Genomic DNA, 25,026 nt, shown 5'->3' with positions numbered 1-25,026 from the left:
TCACTTCCTGCCTCCCATCTGACTTTGTGTCATATAAACTCAACACATACCTGTAGCGTCTGATGCACAGTGGAACAGCCCGACCCACAGTTTTTTCTATGTAAAACTGCCAGCATCTTGTCCTATTTCCAGGGTTGCCAGGTCTGTGTGACAAAATCAAATTAAAGTCATCCAGTAACCAAAAACGGCTAGTAAAACAGTGTTTTTAAAGTCCAGTAGCATTGCTTTTATTGCCAAATGTATTGCGATATCGACAAAGTAACACCATAAGTGTGCTAGCACAAAGTGGTTTTTACCTAAACAGTTCTTTCACATCTCTTTAAATCAAGTGCTGCAGGCATGAGTCCTAAACACCTTTCTGAGTTCCCTACAATAACGTCTGAGGTGAGTACAAGCTTAAGGAGATCAGTAAATACTCAACAAGTGGCTAAATGACCCTACAGAGGGTGTTTGGGGCATTAAACATCATCACACCAAACATGGATACTCATGTACTTACTAGTTAACCTACACACGCAAAGGTAACTTGCATAATTTTGTGACTCAGACTTCCCAGCAGGTGTTTAATCAATTTATGGTAGTGCACAGTGGAGTGAAGTAGCGAGCTTAATAGTGGTGAGGTTAAAATCATGCGACTGTGGTGTGGTTTGCTCATAGCAGTCTGCCACTTTTTCGCTTCTAAATTCATAAAACTGGTGATCTATTTGAAAAGGTTGTCTTGCTGAACAAAACATGCAAGTATCATAAATGTTTGTTGGCCTCAGAGCTTCTTCATTGCCATCCAAAACCCAATGGATATATCCCACTGACTTTTATATCGAGGCAACCAGGCCGTCTTCCTGGTTGGTCTACAAAAAAAAAACAACCTTCATCCCTGCAGCTCTCTGGGACCTTGTGCAATTCAAAAAGATGAATTATATATTATCATAGAAAAAATATAACTGACACACAAACCTGTTTTGGCGTCATGTTTTCTCGTCTCTTTTCCCTCTTCCTTTCTGGCTGCAACATGACTGTAAAGTTGTTGTTTTTTTACTTGAGATGCATTTACCATAGTTAATGCAATAACTGTTAACGTTAGCTTATTTCCACTTAAACACCTTATCATGTTGCTTCACTATATTCCAATAATATAATGATGGTAAAAACGTGTAAATAGACCTGGCATTTACTGTTGGCATTGTGAGCCTCTTTTCAACTGATACACCTTATTCTGTTGGTTCACAACAGGCTAATATCAGCTTTTCACAATTCAAAAATGTTTAAATAGGCTACATCTTTACTGAATTAGCTTAATTCATTACAGCTTACCTGTTTTACTTGTCCACTCTTAAATCATGTTTTCACTTTACCATTGTTTTGTACGTCCGGTCATGTTTCTCCCAGGAGTTGTTAGCCAGCTAGCTGCTACCTTAACTGCTTTGCTAACTAGCAGCGCTGGGACCGAGGGGCGGCCAATGAAAGGCAACACACCGGCAAAAACTTCAGAAAAAAACCCGCGAAACGTTGCTTCAGTCTGTGACATGTCTGACAACAGTCTAGCAATATAGCCATTTTATCATTCCCCTCACAGACTGTCTGAGTCATGCTTTACAGCTAGCTTTAAGTGTGCTGAATCACAGTTTTAAGCCTTTTAAGCAACTGAACTAACCTAGCTGGCTAGGCTAATTATCTGAAGACTCTTGGCTGTATGGCCTTCAGTTGTATTTCCATTCCTATTGGCTCTGAGTTCACTTCCACATTATTTCTACTTAATGATATAGTGCTGCTTCTGGTTGCACAAGTTAATGATCTTACCTGTTCATCTTGAGACATGCCTTGGCTTTCCTCCAGTGTGCCCTCCAGATGCAATCATAACCTTCCCTTGGACAATAACATCATCTGAATACACAGCTACTCCCTCCAATCCCACTCAAAGACTCATTCATTTTGTGATGGAACAAGTCTGCAGCCATATTAGCCCCAGAAGGTAGGTGCTTGAAGCAATACATCCCAGAAAGTGAGCTGAGGGTGGTTGGAGGCTGCTGTCTTCATGCATGGATACCAGAAGCATCCCCCCCTTAAGATGCCTGAAACCTGCTCTACTCTTTACACCAGTCCACACATTGGAAGCAAACACAGACTGTAGTTGAGTTTTAAAGTGCTGTACTACTGAGGTTATCTGCTTTTACAATAACATAAACTGTTAAACCAGCAGAGGGCAGCAAACGCCTCTCACAAAACCAATGCAGGGAATCACTGGGAAGGAACCATGGATCTAATAGATTCATGGTTTAAACTCTGTGAGTAAGCAGGGCATTCCTGATATGAACTAATATTGTCTTTGCTTTGCTTTTTTAACAGTAAGGTTACTTATCCTTGATCAAGAAATTTTAAAGGCCAAGCCTTTATCCCTGCACTTTGATAACAACTAAAGGGTTAAAGGTCCAATAAGTAAGAACTCCCAACTCGCCAAATGATTCTCTGGGATGGCAGCCGCGCTGTCCTACTGTCCCAAAGTGTCAGTATTTGACATGTTGGGAATGAGACTCAGAAATCAACTTTAATCGTTTGAATTATGTATTTCTTTGTTTTACTTATAAGGCATTAGGGAACACTCTTATTCACAGTGAATTGGACAGAATGGACAGTTTGGACAGATCAGCACAGCATAAAGATAAATATAACATTGACACAAACAACACAGTTATTGACTGAGTGAGTACAGTAAGTGCAAGACTAGAATAATCTTTACCAGAAATAAGGAGTGCAAATGTCAGATCTTTAGAGCTCTTTCAATTTAATGCAATTTGAAACTAAAAAGAGAGTTGAAAAAAAAAAGATGTCCATGAGCAAGAAGACTGAGTAACCTAAGGGTTCAGCTGGGCTGTCACTCCACTGTCCTGATTCGAAGAAGTCCATGTTTGGCCAGCACAGATCCCTCTACGGCCTGATACACAAGCACCACAGCTTTTAGTTCAACACGAGCAGGTTCTGACATCCAGAAAGTGCAGTGGAGGATTTATTCAATCACTCAGATCAGAAGACCATGCCACTTTGCGATTGGCTGGCGGACTGAGCGCATCATCAGTCTCCAGTGCTCGTCTTCTGAACTCTTCTCCTTCCCCACAGTCAACTGACCAATCAGATGTTTGTTTGAGGTCCTCGTCGTCTGCGTCTCATACACAGATACTACAATTTTACACTGCTGCAGAGGAAAATCTGGCAGCGAGAACATGAGGACTTGGTTGAAGACAGTCACCAGGCGGCGGGCCACAGCAGAGGTTTTTTGGTGCCTCAACTTGCACTGGTTGCACTGCACACTGATCCTAGCGTACAGGGCTGAGAAACATTGGGAGGTCAAATTAGTTACAGCTACTGTATGTGTGTGCCTTTATTTTTATGAAGCTGTTCAGCATTTACCTGCATCTGAGGATATTTCAGTGAGGACCGTTCTGACCTTGAGCAGTCCAATCTCAAGCCTCTGAGCAGTGGGAAGAACCTTTAAAGACAGAAGCACCTCTCCTACAAGATCCTGTCCAGAAAGTGGGAGGATAAGCACTTCAGGACAATATATGTTTATTTATGATTTATAAAAATACAATAATCAAGTAATCAACAGGGATAAAATACATGAAAAAAATAGCACGTGAAATATGATTTATTGTGTTTTTTTGAGGGGAGGTGGTAGAATTAACAAAGGTTCAAACCTTACGTAAAAAAGCAAAGATAAATAATAATAATGATGATAATGATAATAATAAAACACGATATGTTGGACAAGTTAAACTGAACTGAATTTCACGATTGACATTATTTCGCACATGATGTGGTATAAAAATTGCTTAAAGCTACTAAAGTCTTTTTTTGTTGATTATGGCCTTTAAATGACCTGAACTAAAAGATGAGAAAACATTCCTATCTGATTGTGTGTGTCTTCATAAATGACACCCTACTGTACCTTCTGTGGTATCTGTAAATCTTCTTGTAGCTCCAGAGGGTAGGAGATGTTGAGCTTCCCAAGAGGAACCCTCACCTCTCCTAATACTGTGTGTCTGGAGAATTTATCAAAGTCCCTCACCTGAGGAGCACACAGACACATGACAGACAGACAGGTTTATAGATTGACAGATAAAAAGAAAAACCTCCAATGAAGAGAAAATGAGGGATGGTTTGTGTACTGCAGGACCTCCATCCTGAGGTTGATGCGATGAAAGTCCCTATGCTCGTGCAGAACACAGCTGAACTGGTCTCCAAATAAAGGGTTGCAGCTGCCTTTTACAATGCGAGTGCGCCACTCCTGTAGCACGGCCCACAGGACTGGGGCCGACCCTTCATCCTGAGGGGGTCACAACAGTGACAAGAACCATAAAAGGAGTGAAGAAAAGCTGTGTATTCATTTCCACAAATAAGATGCTGTAGATTGTGTTACGCACTGTGATGAGGTAACTAATAACGACAAATTACCTCCTCATCCGTAGAGCCCTCCAGTTCCACTCCCTCTGAACCTGCCCACATGAGACTGAGCTTTACAAATGGCTGGAGACTGTGCTTCTGGCTGCGGTCATGAAGCCCCTCCACCTGCAACACGGTGACCACCAGCTGGGATTGCAGCTGGTCATAATAGATGGAGAAACGGAGCGATCCATCGACCTGGCATAAGAGGGTGTGTTAGACACCAAGCGCCAGATGCAGCAGTTATGGCTGAACAATTTGAAATGTACTGCATATATTCTTTAAGTCATTAATTTTTGTTAACTTTAATAAGAATAGATCAAGGGAGAGATTTACAAACATCTCAGTTAAAATGTGCCATAAGAAGTTAGATCTGGGTGATCTTAAAAAAGAAGCCCACACACTAATAATATTTTTACTTAAAAATACCGTTTGTTGGTTGGCTGTTTGGTTTGTCAGCAGTATTACACTAAAAACTACTGACTTCTAACTTTCTCTAACATTGTGAGCTATGGCATTTTTCAACATTTTCGTCAACATCTCAGGGAATAATGACAGAGTCTTGATTGAGAAAAAAGCAGAAATACCTATGAGTGAGTACAAAAGGGGATTGTTGTGCCTTGACAGAGGTATGTGCTCTCATAAATGCCATTCTAGTTTGTCAAGTCAAATACCTGCAAGAGTAACGACATTCCCATCGGTCTCAGCTGTTGGCCTACCTTGCAAATGTTAGCATTCTTACAAGATAAGATGGTGAGTTTGGGAAATGTTACCCGCGAAAAATCAGCATAGTTGCATGCCAATGTTTGCATTTAGCTCAAATCACTACTGCAACCTTGTAAAGTTCCAAATACTAACAGCAACACAGCAATTTAAAAACCTTCAGTGATTTTCTCAATACATTCCCAGCTCTCTGCCACTGCAAAACATTCCCACCGGGCTCTCCCTCTCTTGTGGACATTATTTTAAAATGAACCTAGAGCGCCCTCTCATGGACAAAATAAAACATTGCCACATTACAACATTAGAAACCATAAACATCACATTATGACATTCAAACCATAAACATGACAAACCCCATAGAACTGCATTGCTGCAGTGTTGTTAATAGTGTTTATGCCAACTTAGGCTGCACATAAGCCATTTAATGTGTGTGTCCTGTTCCATACACACTGAGTAAACTGCAGTTGTAAGGGAGCCTTGAGTAGTTTTTTGAGGCAAGATGTAAATAAGCCATTAGACAAAAAGATAGATTAAAAAATAAATAAATAAATACATTGGAGCCTCTAGATTGTTCAAACAGGATTATATAGTCATGTCTGCCACCTTTCTAACCTTGTCCTGCTCCGTCATGTGTCTGTCTGCCTGGCTGGATCCTGTGGGGGGACACGAGGTCTGAGACAGACAGCGACTCAGCCGGCCGACCTCTGTGCTGACTTCCTCCACCTGGAGCAGGAAGACATGCAGCACACGCTATTTTCATCAGTGGTGTTTTAGGAACGGCATCTCCAGCATTTATTTGACTTGTGACAAGGGCCAGCTCTCCTTATTCAAACATGAGTGCTCTATGTAAATAGACAATGTTGCCTGTATGGAGTAATCTCCATAGACTACAAGGTCTGGACAAAATAATAGGAACACCTAACAATATAAGGTCATTTTTACAACCAACACAAACTTATAAAGCATAGATAATTAAAATAATAATAACATTAATAATTAAAATCACAATATTTTGTAATTGTCAGTTAACCATGACAATTGAAATATTTGGGGCACTTATAATGTTGACATGTCATCCATACTGTATAACAGAGGCTTATAGGTGTAAGTATTTTATTTATTTTTTGGCCTTTTCATGGCTTTATTGACAGGATAGCTTTAGAGATGACAGGAAATGGGATGACATGCAGGAAATGGCCTCAGGTCAGACTCGAACCCTGGGCCACTGCAGCGAGGACAAAGCCTCTGTACATGGGTCGCATGCTCTACTGTACCAACTGAGCTACTGGGGCGCCCAGGTGGTGATTTATAAGGCTGTGGCCTGTGGCTGTATTATGTTGACAGGTTGTCCTATTATTTTGTCCACCCTTGGATGTAGCTCTGTCCTCATTTTAAAATCCTGATGGCAGTGCAGTCCTCAATTTTTCAAACAGACTCTGGTCCAGCATTGACCCTGTCCAAACACTGTAAAGAACAGAAAAAACTACAAACAACCCTGTCTGAAGTGTTAAACTTGTTAAACTTATTTCAGACTTTAAATCCCTTTTTGAAAAAATCTGATCCAAGGTGGTTGAATCGACAGATTGCACCCTGAATATATCTACATTTTCCAGCACGAGTCCCCAGATTCTGTGTTTTGTTTGCAGGTATTGTACCTGAAAATGTTCTGCTTCTCTCTCAGTACTCTACTATTGATCTTCTCTACCAAACATTCAGGTTTTTGTTTTTCAAATCATCCATAATTCTTTATCAAAGCGTTCTCCTGTGACACAACCACCGTTCATAACCAACTTGCTGTCTTAAACTTTCTACAGTACAAATAGTTTCTTTACTGCTTTCAAATTCAGAACTGAGAAACAAGCTTGCATGTGAAGACTTTAGTGCCCTCAGATAGTAAATTTCATCCTCATACATTTTGAATCCCCATGCACATATTGAGCTGCTGAATGTTGCTGGCTTGCAACTACATGTGATTGTTAGCTAATTTAATCTTTGTTTTAGCAAAGTCTCATCTCATCTCATCTCATTTTCTTGTCCGCTATATCCCTATTTGGGGTCGCGGGGTGTTACCGCTTTATCCCCCCTTTTGGGGGGTTGTGGGGCTACTGGGGCCAAATCCAGTTCTCAAGGGGCAAAGGCCAGGGTACACCCCTGGATGAGACGCCAGCTCATCGCAGGGCCCTCTGATGGCAGAGGCTGCCTCGCAAGATGCCAACTGCACATCAGGAGCAATTTCGGGGTTCAGCATCTTGCTCAAGGATGCTTCGGCATGTAGCTCAGTTCCGCCCAGGGGAGCCGGGGTTCGAACCAGCGACCAAAGTCAGTTTTCGTAAAGCCTAACTGAACCTCAAACATCTATACATTTTTTAAGAAATCTGGTCCTGGCTGGATAAAATACTTTTTATCCACACCCTCAAATGTCCTCGTACCCTTGTATTTGGAGCTCCAGAGTAGTTTCCTGCTCTTCTTGGCTTTTCTTCTGTGTAGAGCAGATCACTGTTCACTAAAGTAGAAATCAGACACAAATTTACATTTGATATTTATGTTTTGGTCTTTTTAATCCTTCTAATCCCTACTCACCAGTATCTTGACGCATGTATGTGCTGGGTGACCGTGTGCAGCATCTGAAGATCTGCCATGCCAGGATGCCCAGCGCCACCAGAAGCAGAGCGACCGAGATGCCTAGGATACAGTACTTGACTGTTTCTGAGAACGGCATCCTCAGGTCTCCAGTGGCCGACAGGTGTCCCACAGAGGCTGGAAAGTCTATTAGCACTGCCATCTCTATCCACCTCCATGTGGGCTATACATACCACTGCAACACAGGAGGACAGACCATGTGAAGGGACTGTACTGTTGGTTATAGAACTCTGAGGCCACAAAATATACCCTTTGGCAGCCATTTTGGAGTTTTAGCCCACGCAACAACTATCTCAGCTTGTCAGATAAACTCAGTACTTGACTATATTCATGTTTACTCTGGTAGATTTCAGGAAGAAGCATCAAAATTCTCTTCCGACAGGCCTGAGAATCTTTAGGACTGAAACAGTGAAGAGTATATTTAGTTTCCTGGTGTTGTTCATGCTGGCTCTCAGACACACTGTCATGGCTTACTGGGACACTTGAAGAGTACGGAGCCATTGTTGTTTAAGGCTTGCTGGACAAACAGCACAAAATTTGCACCAAAATGACATGAGTTTGTATTATGATTCCGAAAAAGTAGATTGACCTGTATAAATGTCAGTGTTGGGCTATTTTCTGCTTCTCAACTTTCTTAATTTTTTGACAAGCGACAAGATTCACTTGTCCCCCTTGTAAGATTGCATACCTGTATCACAAAGAGCACATTCATACGTACCCACATGAAATGTATGAGACAAAATAAATCACGTCAAACTGTCTTTGTGCTTGCTCATTTCTGGAACATACCTGAATGGATGGATTTTTTTTTCAGGTAAAGAAAACCTGTAGGACTTTGGCACGGTCAGAGAGACATGATTAGCACCTATCAGAGACAGCTTAGTCAAATATTACTTGTCCTGCTCACACTTCATGCAAAACAAGATGAACGTTTTGAGTACAAAACCTACAAATTATCTAGTATTTATGTACAATGTTCCACAAAGAAGCTCTAAATGACTGGTGAATAGCAAAGACAAAAGTCTGTGTGAAGCAATGACGTTGCTGCTTTCCACTTCAATCATGAATCAATACATGATAACATGAAGGGTACATGTAAACGCTTACCTGTAGAAAATGATGAAGACTGAGCTCATCTTCTTCTCAGGGAACGTAAGCATCTTCCTGTGCTATAAATCCATGCTGAGCTCTTAAATTTCAGTTAAACGAAAGAACTTGACGGCAAGAGAAATTCAAAGCAGCACCTTATCATGTAACTGTCCCTGCTGTTTTTGGCACTATAGGCACACCTACTCTCCTCCTCTCTATCTCTATCTGTCCACACACACCCAGCACATGACTTCCCACTCTGGGCAAACTGGTTTGATTACATTTAAATGACATTTCAGAGAGCTTAACATGACCTGGTCCGCTGCGCTCTTTCCTCTTAAAGATTCCTCTGCAGGTGTGCTTTGTTGAGGGATGGATTTCAAAACAATCAATGTGCCTCTGGTGGCAAAAGGTCAGGCCCCTGCAAGAACTGCTGCTGAGTCCCAAGCTGATATGTTTCTCTACTATATATAACCGTATTTACATTGCCCTTTTAATTAATAATTGTATCCAATATGTTCACTTCATTAGCTGTTAAAAGTAATTTGTATTTTCTACTTCAGTTCTGCTCTGTTCAGTGGCAGCTCTGCTTTATCATGTAACTGTATCCAAACCAGCTGCAGTCGCAGGTGCTGTAAACTGATGATGATAAGAGACACTCAACTCGCTTACAATTGTAACAGCTAAGACAGGCTCATTGTCCCGACACTTTTCATTGTCGACATTATCTCGCAGACTTGTCACTTATTATTTTCCAGGACTGCCTGCTGAAAGAGAGAAACACAGCGGGGAAGATGAAATGTGCCTAAAAAAAGCCTTTCTTCAACAATAGAAAACATGTCACGTCACCCTGCGGGGAGACAACGTTATGAAGTTAATCTAGTTTGGATTATCTGAACTTGCAATTCCAAGAATGAGGAAGAAAAACATTTAGACTAAACTTCCTTGTCACAGTCACTGCTGTCAGGTTTTAGGTTCCTAGGATTCGACATCACTGAGAACCTGTCATGGTCTTCACACATTACAACCCTCATTTACAAAAAAAAGAGATAAGACTTCATAAGGAAACTTAAGCAACAACCATCACATGGTTCGTACAAGGCCCAGGACTGGATTCTCTACAGCAGGTGATTAAAACAGCCCAGAACATCATTGGTACCCATCTACAGGGCAGCAGTGACATGGGTGAAGTGAGATGTCTGCACAGACCCCAAAGGATACTCAAAGACAACACACACCCCAGCCACAGTCTGCAAAAGACACAGAGGCATCTGCTGCCATACCACCAGACTATAGAGCAGCTTCTTTCCTCAGTCTGTGAGACTCCTCAACCCATCCTCAACAATCCACCATAACAACATAGTTTTTCTTGTGTAGCGTAAAGGCCATACAACCGTGTGCTACAATAAAGACAAATAAATTAACCTTGTTTGACAGGGAAGTATATACTTCCACTAGAAGATAATTTTGTATTATACAGTTCATAAAGTTTACTGGTGATCCAAAGACACTATGTCGAGTTAGTATATTTCCACTCTGCCCGCTGCAGAACATGCTTGATATATTGAAAAGATTAATTCAATCAATCATCACTCATGTCCTTTCAGTCTCCCAGCATCAAGCAGGTGCAATAACCCCACCTAGTGGCCAGAGGTGTCCTACCCACACATCTATTTTTATCTTAATGAGTCTCCAGATAAGCAAATTACCGGTCCAGTGTTTGACTTTTCAGTCCTGCTCTCTGAATAGTATGCTAGTGAACAGTAGCACCGTGGTCTGACTGACCTAGCTATGGCTGCACAGTATAAAGTATCGAAAGCAACGTGGTTGACCCTTTGGGTACCTTGCTATTTTACTAAAAGACACACATTGGAAACTTTTATTACTGTTAGAAAAAATAAACAAAAGCTTTAAAATGAGGTAAACATGTCTATATCATTTTATTTAAACAGCAGCATTCACATGGCAAACTAGTGTATTTTAATACATTATATATCTACTTCTTTTTATATAAACAGTGGGAAACAGAAACTGTCACTGCAGATAAATCACCAAATGAGTGCAAACAAATGTAAACCACAAAATCTACCACACTGGTGTGGAGAGAAATATCAGTAAACTTTGGGGAATTCGGGAGGTTTACTTCCAAAATGTTCATCTAATGAATCATTCATCAGTTTACACCTATAAAATAACTTTTGAGGGTTTTTGATTGATGTTTGTTTTGTTAGAAATGAACTCAGAAAAGAAAATGGAATGCTGACTTTGAAATAAAGAGGGCAGGGGAATACACTGGGAACACTGACGGTGAATTTGATGTGTTATCTGATCCAAGAAATGTGTCATTTTATGTTCACATTCTGACAGCTTACTTTTTTTTTTATGTTTGAGGTATAGAGGGCTGCACTGACCTAGAAGTAAACTCTATGTACAGCATTTAGCCTAAAAGACAAGCTAAAGCACAAAGCATACCCTGCCCATCTTCAGTACATATGAACACTTCAGAGTCATCTCTTTATTAGAGATTTACACTGAAGCTTTCATCAAATGAACCTGTATTAGTTAAACATATGCATCACTCTTCTACAAAACGGTAGATCTTGATAAAGATTTAACACTGTGCACTCTGAGTCATTGATACGTTCATGTTTGCATAGCTGAAGTTGATCAGAAGCTGAATCAACAGCCACTGGGCTCAGCCAGTGGTTCTTACAACCATGCTGCTCATTATTCTGATGATCAGGGTCACCAAGGCAACACCTCTCCTGTAAAGTTCAGAAATGAGCCGTGATCCTTCTCAGTCAGTCCACCAATCACAGACAAGACGGAAGAAATGCTCTCATCTGGACTCAGTGGAGCCTGGAAGGAGATGAATAAACACAAATAATTTGATTCAGACACAATTCTGAGAAATTTGAATACAACAAATCACATTAATAACAGCTGATATATTTTGGTCAAATGCATTCTCTGAAACATTTCGTTTACAAATGTACAGTAAACAAAAAGGAAATTCTGCTTTTACTCAGACACAGCTCTTTCAGAGTATCCCAAAGAGACTGACACCTTACCTGAGACCCCCCCATGTCAGTGCGGACCCATCCAGGGTGTATAGCCATACAGAGAATCCCATCAGGCTCCAGGTCGACAGCCATACAGCGACTCACCATGTTTAAGGCACTCTGAGAAGGCAGGCAGACCACAACTTAACATGCAAGACAATGCAAACCCCAGACCACTACAGTGCAGTTTAACCCAACACAACAACACATGTTTCATGAGGTGGATGCTGGAAGGTTTTCAAATATTTCCTAAAATTATAAAAGCACTCATAGCTCCTTTCATTGCCTTAATTAACCGAGTTACAATCACAATGCACACCCAGTTGTAACAGCCTGCGCTCCCTCTCTGTAGACACACCAAAGCTGAGTAAAACTATTGTATATGCCCCGTCGGTCCTGTACTTTTTATTAATTGCTATCACCTTGGACGTCCTGTAGGGGTACCATCTGAAGTTGCCAGCCCCTTCCCCCCAGGCCAGCTCCACAGAGCCCAGCAGAGAGGTAATGTTGACGACTGCTGCCCTCTGGATGCTCATATTACCTGCACCACCTGCTCCTCCTCTGGACGCAGCTCGCTTCAGCAGAGGCAGGTAGGCCTGGAAGGGGCAAAAAGAAAAAAACACATTACAGCTGGAATCGAACTACTGTTCAGGCTTTTAATGAGAGGGGCCCGAAATAGGTATGTTAAGACGCATCAGAGCTTCATGAATCTGCAAAACCTTGTGACAATTACCCTGGTGGCTTAGTTTGATAAATTATTAGATTTTCTATTTAATGATTTTAATAACACAACTGATACTGCAAACAACACATCATATTAAAAACATAACTATGTCTTTATACAACAGGATACAAGTTTTTTTAATAATTCAACAATCTTGCATTTTGAGCCTTTCTAACTCTGGAGCTTTTCCAGTCAGAGTAACATCACACTGTATAGTCTGTGGGGAGAGATATTATAGTGCCCTCTTGTGGCAACATAGCCAACTCTCACCCTGTACTCCACTATACTCACAGATGTTTATACTACTTTATCGACCTGATTTATATCAATGCTGTTAGGCGAAGTAACCCAAACACCTCTCAATACAGCTCAACAGCACCACAAAGTTATTCCTGCAAAATGACCAATCTACACCACAACAAAAAGTCAACCCATTATACTATTTTCTCCATTAATCTATTCATGATTTAGTTCTTTAAATAGTGAAAAATAGTGAATAATTTTCCAAATCCCAAGGTGACGTCTTCAAATTGCTCTGTAAAATACTCAGATGTGCGAAGCTACATACATCAGATCTTTGGCATTTTTGCAAACTGTTAATGGATTTCCATTAACAGTTATCAAAGTAATGTCCAATGCCTTTTCTGACAATGAACTAATAATATAATCAACTACTTTTTCTCAGCCCTCATGAGAAAGAGGTGATCAAATTGGAAAAGTGAATATAGCATGTCTCCACCCCACCCATCTGTCGACCCCTGGAAAATAACTCCTGACCCCTTGGTTGACAACCAATGTTCTAGCCCACAGAGAGCAGTACAGGTTTCTGCTTCATCTGATCCATTGCTGAGCCTTCACACAATTATTAGATTGCAGCGTGGCCTTGTAGTTACAGAGACTGTCCTTCAAACTGGAGCAAACTGTGCGTCAGCAAGCATCTGCCCTGCTGACATGTTCTTGATCAGCGGCTGAATTTTACCAGCACAGGGTGCTGCTCTGTAGTCCGCCCTGTACCCTGAGGGCATCTGAAACCAGACTTTTAATTAATATTCATGAAATGCAGTCGGCCCAGGCTAAGGGGTTTTTGTTACTTCTGTTCATCAAGGTCATCCCTTTGTTTTAGTTTGCAGCATTCAGGAAATGAACCACTTGTGGATCCTGCTCCTGGGGACTGAAAAAAAAAAACAGATGTCTGGCTTCTTTTCTCCTCTATTTCACTGTCTGTTAAAGTGAGAGCTGAACACCGACAAAACAAAAAGTGCAAGTGAGTAACAGAAAGTGTCAGTGAACAAAGTCAGATGACATTACCTTGGTGATCATTAGAGGAGCCACAGCATTCGTGTGGAAGTTTTCTATCATCTTCTCTGCAGTAACAGTATGAAAGTCGGCCACCACGTTGATCCCTGCGTTGTTGATCAGGCAGTTTAAACCCTCTCCCTGTACCAGCCGGTCCACCTCTTCTACAGACTTCTCTATACTCTCCTGGTTCACTACATCTGGTAGAGAGACACAGCAACACTGTGAATCGCCAAAGACAAAAATGAATCTAAATGGAAGAAAACACAAGCTGAACATCATCGTAAGAAAAATTAATAAATAAACAAAATAATGTTTTCAGTTTAACTTTAAACACCTTCACAGTGCACAGGATGTATGACGTTTCTATATGTTTAATCTTGCACAAAGCCAGTATGTATTTAAGTAGTTGTGCTGTAAGATGTTGGCTTATATACATTTAGGATTTTGTTTGTTGGTGATTAACCCCCAAAGACCTAGACAGCTGCTGGTGGCTAAAAATAGCTGTTGTTATAATATGTTTCAAAACTTTTGAACTGCAAATCCTATCAATATGCTTGAAACACTCATGCAACGCTTAGTTTCTCAGCTGTACAGTCGCATCACACAGGGTCCCCAGTGAATGTGATTATGCCATCACATTCTGCTGCACTGATTCATCAAGGAAACCCACATAGTTTTGTCCTCTGGGCCAACAGACATTGATTGTAGCAAAGCTACTTTTGTTGTTCGTGTTCAATGGACAATTTATTTCTCTGAAAAAAGTCACTTTTGCCTCAATGTTTTCTGTTATGATTTATAACCTTCCCATTAAACTCTCTAACTTCACTGGACACATCTAAATGTTCAGCAAATGAAACAGAGGATTACATCTGTTTTTAACTGAAAAACACTGAGGATAATATTGTAATAAATGACTGTAACTTGCTTAGGAAAGGTCAGATGTAGAAAAACATTCTAGCTTTTTATGGCTTTGGCTTTTTCAGGGCCGATACTGATAATTAGAAATCAAGGAGACTGAACTGATATTTGGGATCGATATTCATTTGCAGTAAAAATTAAACTCTGTGTCAAAATTTCAAACGACCAGTGATGGAAGTAACCTTTATAATTTACTCAAGTACTGTGCTTAAGTACAATGTTCAGGAACTTTTTTGGGAGTATTTCCATTTTCTGCTGCTTTATACTTCCTCTCCACTACATTTATTTGATAAATTTAGTTACCAATTACTTTGCAGATTCAGATTATTCAGTGTTTATAGGCTGCTAATAGTGATGTGTTACCAATCAGATATTGGTGTGGGCTGGACATTGTGTGAAAGATGCTGCATCAGAGCCAAAGTAGCATATTTTAAATTATCTTATTTTATCTGCAATCTGAAAAGTCACAGATACAGATAATCTGAAAAACACTGAATATCTGCCTGATAATGATTTTTTGATGAATTGTGACTGGTGTTCTTTTTATTATTATGGTAAATGAATCCATTGTCAGACAAAGCAAATGCAAAATTGGGACTTTAAATAAGCCACACTGAAATATCAGGTTCTCCTGAATCAAATCATGTTTGTTCTAGGTGTTAATATTTCTGAATAACTCCATGACAAGAGAGATAAAGACACTAGAGATGAAGACACCAGAGATAAAGACACCAGAGATAAGGACACCAGAGATAAAGACACCAGAGATAAAGACACTAGAGATGAAGACACCAGAGATAAAGACACCAGAGATAAAGACACTAGAGATGAAGACACCAGAGATAAAGACACTAGAGATGAAGACACCAGAGATAAAGACACCAGAGATGAAGACACCAGAGATAAAGACACCAGAGATGAAGAGAAACTTTTTAATTAATTCATTCCCATCTAAAACATACAGGCTCTTGTCCTATGGGGGTTTTGTGTTTAGGCACATATACACACACTCTTATGGTAGTTTCCATACATTGTCTGTTCACACACATTGTGCTCTGTCTTACCCAGAGTGATTATGTGGATGTTTGGATGTTTCTCTGCCAGTTCCTGAAGTTTCTGTAGGTCAAATGCACATCATGTCATTATCCATTCCCAAATGTATCCAGTGAGGGAACAATGGCGCCCTCTGTGTCGTCTAACTTGAATTCAATACTTAGTGCATGTGTACCGTTATGCAGGTCGACTCAGGTTACTCGTCTGTAACATGATTTCAATCACTACTTGTTGTTTGGCTACAGGACGGTTAGCTCTAAAGCCACCAGCCGGAGGTGTTGGTGTTTACCTGCTTGCTGGAGGACTGTCTGGTCGTGGCTATAATCTTGCCGGGTGAGAAGCCTCCACTGGCCAGGCTGTCGACTATCTGCAGCCCCAGCCCTCGGTTGGCTCCCGTTACCAGCACGGAGCCGCAGTTTTTGAAATTCATGATAGCGCTCATCGCTAATGTTACCCTGAAACAAACGCTGCCGGACTCAGAGACCACCTGAAGGTCCGCTCAGAGATCCCGTGACCTGGCTGAGATAAACCCTGCAGTTGTCGCGAGATTTCTCCGGTAGGTGGAGGGCTCTCTCCACTTGACCAAAACGAACCAGAGCCTCTACACGAGGAAGATGGTTCAAGAGAGGCGAGGAACAGCTGCCAAACTCAGATAGAGTTGTTTAAAGCGACCGGTTCTTGTGTAAAGGTAGCATGAACTGAGTTTGGTCGCTCAGAAGAGTGGAAATGCAGAGTATTTACGAGAAAAAGAGAGATGTCCTGGACATTTTGAGTACAGCACCTATAAGGAGGTTCGTATTACCCACAATACATTGCCCTGATACCTGGCACAGCTTGTTTTCAGCTGAGTCTTCGTCGTTTAAGAGTCTTTGGTTAGAAAAAGTCACAGGCCCCATTAAAAACGGACCGTTCAATAAAATGAAATGAAATAAAATCTTATGTTGAGTTTTAGCAAAATAGGTTTAAAGCAAACAAAATGGAAATCAACGTGCAGGGAGAGGGAAAAGCGTATTCACTATGTCTGCCTAGATTATAAAACAGTATTCACATTGTTGAATATATATATTATGAGACATTAAGACAGCAACAAAACGCAATAATGAATAAACGTAAAAGTCCAAAAAATGTGATTAAAGCTTGGCTTAATGAGGCAGAACAACTGAATTACAGGCTATCATATCAAAATTCAATGTAAAACTGTTAAATGTTTTTATTGTTAACTTTCATGAGAAGTTACACACAGTGTAACAATGTATGCTTGTGACAATCACAAAAGTGTATGTATGAAACAGCCATATGATGGTGTCATAGCAAGCACTTATAGCTTATTCTTTACAGTATATCTTCAGTGGCTGTTATATAACATCAGTTTAGACATGCTAAGTGTTGTCTGTAACATGTGACAGGGTTTATGGAAAAGTTCTTATTTTCTCATGGTTTGCATAATGTGTTTTCTTCAACTTTTTCATCTTTATTAGATTACTTGACAAAATGAAAGGGGCACTTTCCAAGAAGTAAATGTTGACAGTATTAAAAGAATTAGATTTTCCTGATCCATTCGGTATTTATGAGATAGTCTGGCTTTCATGAATACTAATTTTGTAAAGCAGAGATGGGATCGGCTGTTTGCTTTTGCATTCAGTTAGTTTTCAAATATTGAAGCAAAGATGGAGGTGCAGAGATAAGGGTGACAGCACAGCTGATGGAGCTTATGCAGTCACAGCACACAGATGGTTTCTCTGGCAGCCTCCTGAGTCCAGATTTTCTTGAAGCTTCTGGTGCTTGGGAGAAGAAGATATCTCTGGTCTGTTTCGGGTCAGTTAATTTGGATTTTGGCTCCTGTGCCTCCATTTACAATCACATTACTTTGGCACGGAGCACACCGTACAAATTATGGCTTGGTAGTGGTACAATGGTGGTGCAGAGCGGTGCTCTTGAGGCTGGAGGGTGTTAACTGGCTCTCTCAGCATACACAATAGTGAGGTATTGTCCTTACAGAAAATTAATCTATGAGCTAATATTAAGCAGTGCAGAGGAACAGTAGGCAGCCTAGAAAATGTGATGTTTCCATTTTGCTACTTCAGATTTTGAAAAATTAAAAACAGACCATCCAAATCCTGAGCTGTAGATATTTTTTGAGCTGTGTTAGAGTTACTGTTTTAACTCCACTGCACACAATCGAACATGACAGGACATAAGGCAGGTGACATTTGTAGCAGAGGCACTGAATTTGCACCCCAGATGACACTTGATACATCCACATGCACTGATTACATAATGACACATCGAGATTAAAGCGCAACGTAAATTTAGAGTAGTCAAATTTGACATCTTAACGTGCTGCTGTTGAATCCACTGTAGTTTGTGCACACTTGCATGTGTGCCTTTACGCTTGAACGATAGCAGAGATCAAGCAAGATATAACTTATTCAACATTGCACGCTCTCTGTGGATATATATAACATTCAACCGAAATGAAAGACAGGACGAGTCACTCCAGGATGATTTTCTGAAACTGAAAATGGCAGTATTGATCATTTAATAGTTCTTCCTTCCCCCGTATCCCTTCAGGATCCTCTTTCATATATTCTTCCTGAAACATCCTATATTGGCTTGATGGTAAGTAATAAACATTAACGGGCCATTGGGACTCTGTGGAGAGACCTATGAAAGGATAAGGCATGTTAAATATCATTGATGGTCTTCATTTAAACCAGGGAAAAGGGTATTCATTTCTCCAACTACTTAAGTGTTTTGGATTTCCAATACGGTGATGTCACAGAAAACCTGAGTGCTGTGGCTTACGTGGGCGGGCTAACATGACTCTGGGTCACTGTCACTTTAGGTAGAAGAGTTTGTCAATCAACGTTAAGTAGCTTATGTGCCGTATTTGTTTTAATCAGCTTTACAGCCCTGTCATAAGAAAGCCTCTTAATTAAAAATGGCTGTAACATCAGGTTCAAATAAAGGAAACGTTCCACATCTGGGGAAAAACTCTCATTTTATATCTTTCCATGAGTTAGAAGAGAAGATCAATAACACTGCTGTCTTTATCTGTCTCTCTCTGTTTAAAGTAACAAAACTGTTTATCAAATGACAGTGCGAAAACAATGTGACGCAATCAAAAGGGGTCATTCGTGGTGATGACCCTACAGGAAATTATCACCTGATCCCCTCGGCTTTGCACTACACAGCTTTATATTGAGTTTCAGCTCAACTTTACTGTTCTGGTCCACCCTCACAGTACTAATGGTGCAATTTTCTGACGCAGCAGACAACAAAAGGTCTTAAACTTTATTTTTTCTCTCAAAATTAGCAACTATAGAGGAGCATTCAGTAGTTTAACTGTCAGATTTCCCCCCTCAGGCGATGGTGGAGACCAAAAACAGTTGAAAGAGAGTAAAATATAAAACGTACATTCATCAAGTGGGGAAAAACACAACTGCAAATAAACAATATAGCTTTGTACATAGGTGCCATTATGCGTTCTTTTTCCCCGCTGTGATTATCTACTGTAAACTCATACCGGTCCCCTCGTTAAATTGCCTAAAATTGCATTTGCTGACGAATGCCCTTGGCTCCTTAACTCCTGTATATGTCATTATTGCAGGTTTAATGTTTCAATAACTTAGCATAGCTTAGCTGACCTTTGTATTGCATAAAGGCAAGCAAAAGTATAAGGATGGGGCTCAACCTATAAGGACTGTTTTTTTCCTTTTTGACTTATCGCTGTATTAAGGATTCAGTACCCTGCATTCAAGTCCTTATGTGAGTTGAGCACGTTGTGCCTTATTCCTCAATATACAGAGCCCAGAAACTCCCGTTAGATGATTTTTAGGTTTTTTTATCTCGTGTGAACATGCTTGTGCACACGAGAGAAGAGAGAATAATTCCTTTTGAAAGAACAGTATGTCATGTCTGCCACCAGGGGTCTCTCAATCAAAACAAAACAAAAGGCGCAAGTAGTGTGGGATCATGGGAGTTGTGCTCTCCATTGTTAAACAACCCCCATTCAGGGACGAGGTAACATTGTAACTTGCACCACTTTCCTTCCTCACTCTCTGACTCGTAGGCGAGCAAATGAAATGCACCGTTACCTTGAGTCAACGAGCGGTTTCTCTGGGTTGGAATGGTTGAAACACTGAGGTGAATGGAAGTGCACAACTCAACAAGACATATAACCAAAGGTGCGCTCCTTTTTAGACATTTGATAGGCAGAAATGTTATGTATTATGTCTTTGAATAGTTTATGTTTGACACAGCCACAAAAAAGGTAATTCAGGGCTTCAGTGAGTCACATCAGCTCAACGGAGCAAACTGCAGACTTCTTGTGATGACGTTAGCAATGAGCTAGAAGACGCATTTCTCCTGACCTGTAGACGTCATTTAGTCAACCTGCTAACTGTAATAATTTGAATACCCCACACCTGAAGGCTTTTTTTCCTGAGAATTCTGCTTTTTGTGATGAATTCTTATAGATTATTGACGCTTTTTTTCTAGCAGCAGTCGGAGTTTGCTCGTGACATATAATGTATGTGTGCACGCATGCCTGTGCTCAGTGTGTGCGTGTGCCCGGGTGTGTGGAATACACAAGAATCTAGGTTGGAACATCCATTTTCAATCACTTATTTAATTCACATGAGCTATTTAAAGAGATCATAAATAAAATACCAGGGTTCCTTTCATCACTGAATAAATCATGTCCGCTTTCCTCTTATATTCATATTCTCCTCTCTCTTTCTCCCCTGCATACAGTGTAGTTGGCTGCCTCCGGCCTTCATCACATTGGTTTATCACAGTGCGCTGGGTGTGTGATTAAGTGTGTTTACATGCATAACAGTATCCTTTGGTTATTTCGTCTACTCAGCGATTCACTTATTGAGTTTGCTCGTGGAAATAATGTTTACAATAAACTGGATAAGTGCCGTCCCCCGTCATGTGAAAACCCTGAACACGATTTAATATTCAATACTGTTTAATGTCCTGAAGAAAATTCAGTCTGCTGGAGCGAGACAGAAAATAGTGCAAACCAGTAAAAAATATTCCAAAAAAAAAAACCTCTCAGCAGAAAATGAAATCATCAAACTCTTGAACTGCTGAAGGAGAATGCCCTCCATTTAAAAAATTCATGTTATGTCTGGGCCCCAAATGCAGTGTTTTAACATCCTTCCCAAAGAGCGAATACAAAAGAATTAGTTCTTGAATTTGCAATTCAGAATTATTAATGCAACAGACCCTGATTTTTAAAAAAATTAGTCAACAAAGTGCCCCGCTAAAGATAGCTTTCAGAAATATACGTCAGACCGTCCAAATACTAGCTTTTTTTCAATGTTTCTCTAACTCATGGTCCTCGTCACCAGACCACTGCAAACTTCACCACCGCAAACAAACCTAATCTGCTGATAAAGACCCAGAGATGCAGTTGAAAGCTCAGGGCCAAAATAGTAAGTGGACTTCGAGTTAAGATGATTGTCATGAAGAATGAACTGTCATGCTCAATAATTAAAATTCCAGAAATGGGTGTAATCCTCCTTTCGCACTGTTGTTGTGGCTAGTCCAATGGTTAGCGTCCAGTAGGTAGTATTAGATGATCGCAAAGCTCAACTGCTACAGACAAGATCTCAAGTCTATGTTCATGTGCAGGTTCAGGATCCCTACTGTTAAGTTCAAAAGGGAAACATCCGTCAGTAATCTGTTAAAACATATGGAGGAGTATAGACTTCTTTAGATTTGTCAAAACATGTTACTCAAAACCACAAACGTCAACCTCCTGGTGGCGGACAGAAGAGGAAAAGTGAAGGTGTCACCGAAGTCAGTAACTCCTTGATTCCACTGGACACATCTCTGTTACCTGGCGTACATGACGCTGTTTTTGTTCCATCCTCCTCATGGTTTCATTCAGGAATACAGTGTTTGAATACACATGTTGATGTGATGACTTGGGGTGGGAATAGAGAATTTGTGGGGTGAGTGCCCCTTTTTGCTTGAGCCCATGCTGTGCACGTCCCTGACTACACATGGAGTCATTACTGAACATCTCTAGTACTGAAACTCTGCTGTCAAACTTATTTGCAGGACATCTGGTTTCAATAATGATCCTATTGGTTCCTGCCAGCAGCAGGTGGCAGACAAAATAGCAAAGTGAAAGTGAAGTTTATAAAGAACCAAACTAAATGCCAGTTGATACATTAAAGCAAAAAACCTGTTTTTTGCCAGTTTAGTATTGTTTGCCCATATTGCTGACATTATTGTTTTATTTTGCCTATTGTCAGTATGCTGTATACAGTTTACATACATTATAAAACAAAAGAACACATGTGACAAAAAACATGATAAAATCTGCATTACAAATAACAATGTACTTTGTACTTATACGTACTTATTTTGTCAAATAAATACGTGTTTGCTGTTAGATTATGTAGTTTTAGATTGCAAATTTCTCTTTACAGCAGGTTCATAACTTAAGAACAAAAGCTCATCCTGCATCTGCCTGAGAACAGTCTGATTCTGAATGTGAAGTCTGCTCCCATCTGGCAGCGCTTAGCAAGACTCGATCAGGGATCGTAGAGGCTTCTCGCCTTCTGCAGTGCCTTTAGTTCAAACTCTTCCTGCAGCTCAATGTAGGTTACCACATGTTCACTAGTTATTGGCTTTTTTCACATATGCATCAAAATTTCCACACGTGCATTAGGATTTTCTCATATAGAAACCAAACATGGCACTTTGAATCACATGAAACTAAATGTCATAAATGTCGTATGTAAACTGGATGTTCATAAGTGATGGCTTCACATATGAATGAACAATTCAACATAAGAAATTTACATTAAATCATATGTGTGAATTTCCACATGTAAAAACAGTCACCGAGCTCTTTCTAAGTTCTTCTTCTTCTTCTCTCAGTGATCTGCAGCACCCAGAGAGTATCTTAAGAAGTTTCCATGCTGATGCAGAAGGTACATGAGGAGGTGGTTTCTTTATTTCAAAATTACTGACACAATGTTGTTGCAGAGATACATCAAGCATGGCACTTGAGATATCTACAGTTGTCCAATCTCTCAATGACTGCATCTTCAGCAAAATGTTTAATTAGATGTTCCTCTTGTCTTTTTTTCTCCCCAAAATGTATCAGCTGCTCCTTTATTTAATGATGTGCGGTTGTGAGAAATTATTCCCACACCAATGCACACACTCCCTGAAGCATTTTCAAAGCACTCTTCCTTGTTTGAAAGTCTGACGACGACTGCTGAGTCATCTCTATACTTCACTACCAAACAATAATTAAAGATCTCACTTTGTCAAAAAAGAGCGAGACAGTAACCAGAATACCAGAAATGTGAAGATGAAGGGAAGATGAAAATGCTTTGAAATGATTGTGTTCAGTATCATGAATGCTAGATGACCTAAATGACAAAACATAATTTAATGTAATACACAGGAAAATATAGCACAATATAGTTCTTACGGCCTTAGTTCTTAGTACGTAGGCCTAGCTGTGGCTTTAAATAGCAGAGAAAAGAGATTATGGAACCTCTGAAATAAGAAATATCTTGTGAGAAAGCTTAATTTATAAGTAATAAAACACACCATCGCTCAACTCAACCCTTACAATAAACAATATCTTTTGGTGGTTGAGATTAGCTACAGTAAGCAAACTTCAGATTAGGAAAGGCAATAGATGACAGTCAGCCTGTGTGGAGAGGCACGTATACATGTACTGTGTTCTTGTGTAACTGAACTGACTCTAGGCAGCTTTCTGAGTTTTTACTCTATTTTTATTACTGTTAGATTATGAGATTAGCTTTTAACATTATTCTGTTATTTTTTGTAATTATTATTACTATTATTTTATTTATTTATTTAATATTTTAAACACAATTTTGCTCAATTAAAGACCTGGGGTTTTGCTGCTAGCCTACTGCCTTACATGCTGACATGACCAATAACTTAAGGATGCTAATGTTAACTAGTGTCAGCAAACAAAAAGTAATATATTCCTATGTAACTGACAATTCTGTAACTGCCACTTAAGTAACACCATGTTTAACTGGTTTACTTCAATCCAGGATTTTGCTGCTACAACCAGTTGGTCCTGTAGCTTATAGTGGTGAAGGTTAGCTAATGTTAACAAACAAAAAATAGTGATATTCCTGGGTAACTGATATTATTTAGGCTGCTTTCTGACTTACTGACTCTTCTGTATTTTAACTATACTGTCACAGTATGTTTTAGCTTTTACCATTATCTTGTCTTTTGTCTTTTATTGTCATAAGCTCTTGCCCAATTACAAAACATTCAGGGGTTTTGCTGGCCTACTACAGCCATTAGAGACTTGCTTGTATGACCATTAACTGAATGTTGCTAATGTTAGCTCATTATAGCAAACAAAAAAACCCAAAAAATCCTATGTAACTTATATAATTTTGGCCACTTCCTGACTTGTTTACTCTTCTTCAGGCTTTCATGTGCTCCAGCTACAACATTTAAGCATTTAACATTGTCTTGTAGCCTAATTGTCACTTATCAATCTCACTTACAAATATTAAAAGGCTGGACTTCTCATCAGCTACATTCTTCTCTCAGTACTATAGTTCATAGTTCATAGTGCATAGTTTCCCTGTGCAGCTGCCTGTCATATAAAGATTTAAATGCCTCTGATTAATTGATGTGGGTTTGCACCAGCTCCACACTGAGATGGGAACTTGTGTGCTTGCTGTATTATTCAGATGGCTTTAAAAGCACGTCAACTCAATTACAGGGGTTTTACGAGAAATATCATGTCCTGTCCTACTACCTCAGGAGTAACATCTCAGCCCGGGAACCAGGAATACCCTGCACCTTGGATTCAACTGGAAGAGCTGAAGGCTTCCTGGTGTACCGCTGGAATTTCAGTCAAATATTTGGGCTGTCAGTTCAGATCTTTGTTAAGGTTCGGTTTTGTATATTTTAATGCAGGCTCTATCCAGGTCCTGCAATCATGTTTCTATTGACATTAAAGCTTCTAAGAGACACATCATAATTTTCATATTCGTGCCTCGGGAATAAATGTTTACCTTTTGGAGAATTCAATTTAATTACTCCCCA

At 40.0% G+C, this 25,026-nt stretch overlaps 2 protein-coding genes across 2 annotated transcripts; both read right to left on the bottom strand.

The window, feature by feature from the left end:
- Positions 1 to 2,755: 2,755 nt before the first annotated feature.
- syt19 (synaptotagmin XIX) lies at positions 2,756 to 7,876 on the bottom strand (the record flags this gene model as incomplete). The annotated part of the gene is made up of 8 exons (XM_084363802.1): positions 2,756 to 3,321; positions 3,403 to 3,514; positions 3,941 to 4,060; positions 4,169 to 4,318; positions 4,447 to 4,632; positions 5,770 to 5,880; positions 7,587 to 7,660; positions 7,738 to 7,876. The coding sequence occupies 8 exons, from the start codon at positions 7,874 to 7,876 to the stop codon at positions 3,014 to 3,016; spliced, it is 1,200 nt and encodes a 399-aa protein (XP_084219928.1). The 3' UTR covers positions 2,756 to 3,013.
- Positions 7,877 to 10,802: 2,926 nt separating this feature from the next.
- On the bottom strand, positions 10,803 to 16,492 carry LOC311263458 (C-signal). Its single transcript, XM_084363529.1, has 6 exons — positions 16,232 to 16,492; positions 15,954 to 16,005; positions 13,981 to 14,168; positions 12,371 to 12,544; positions 11,958 to 12,068; positions 10,803 to 11,745 (listed from the first exon to the last, which is right to left on the bottom strand). Exons 1-6 carry the CDS (start codon positions 16,382 to 16,384, stop codon positions 11,632 to 11,634), a joined length of 792 nt encoding a protein of 263 aa, XP_084219655.1. The 5' UTR covers positions 16,385 to 16,492; the 3' UTR covers positions 10,803 to 11,631.
- Positions 16,493 to 25,026: the final 8,534 nt, after the last annotated feature.

This window comes from Pagrus pagrus, assembly GCF_965226575.1.
Source record: "Pagrus pagrus genome assembly, chromosome: 10".
NCBI classification, from domain to species: Eukaryota; Metazoa; Chordata; class Actinopteri; order Spariformes; family Sparidae; genus Pagrus; species Pagrus pagrus.
This window is presented reverse-complemented; position numbering and strand designations above follow the sequence as displayed.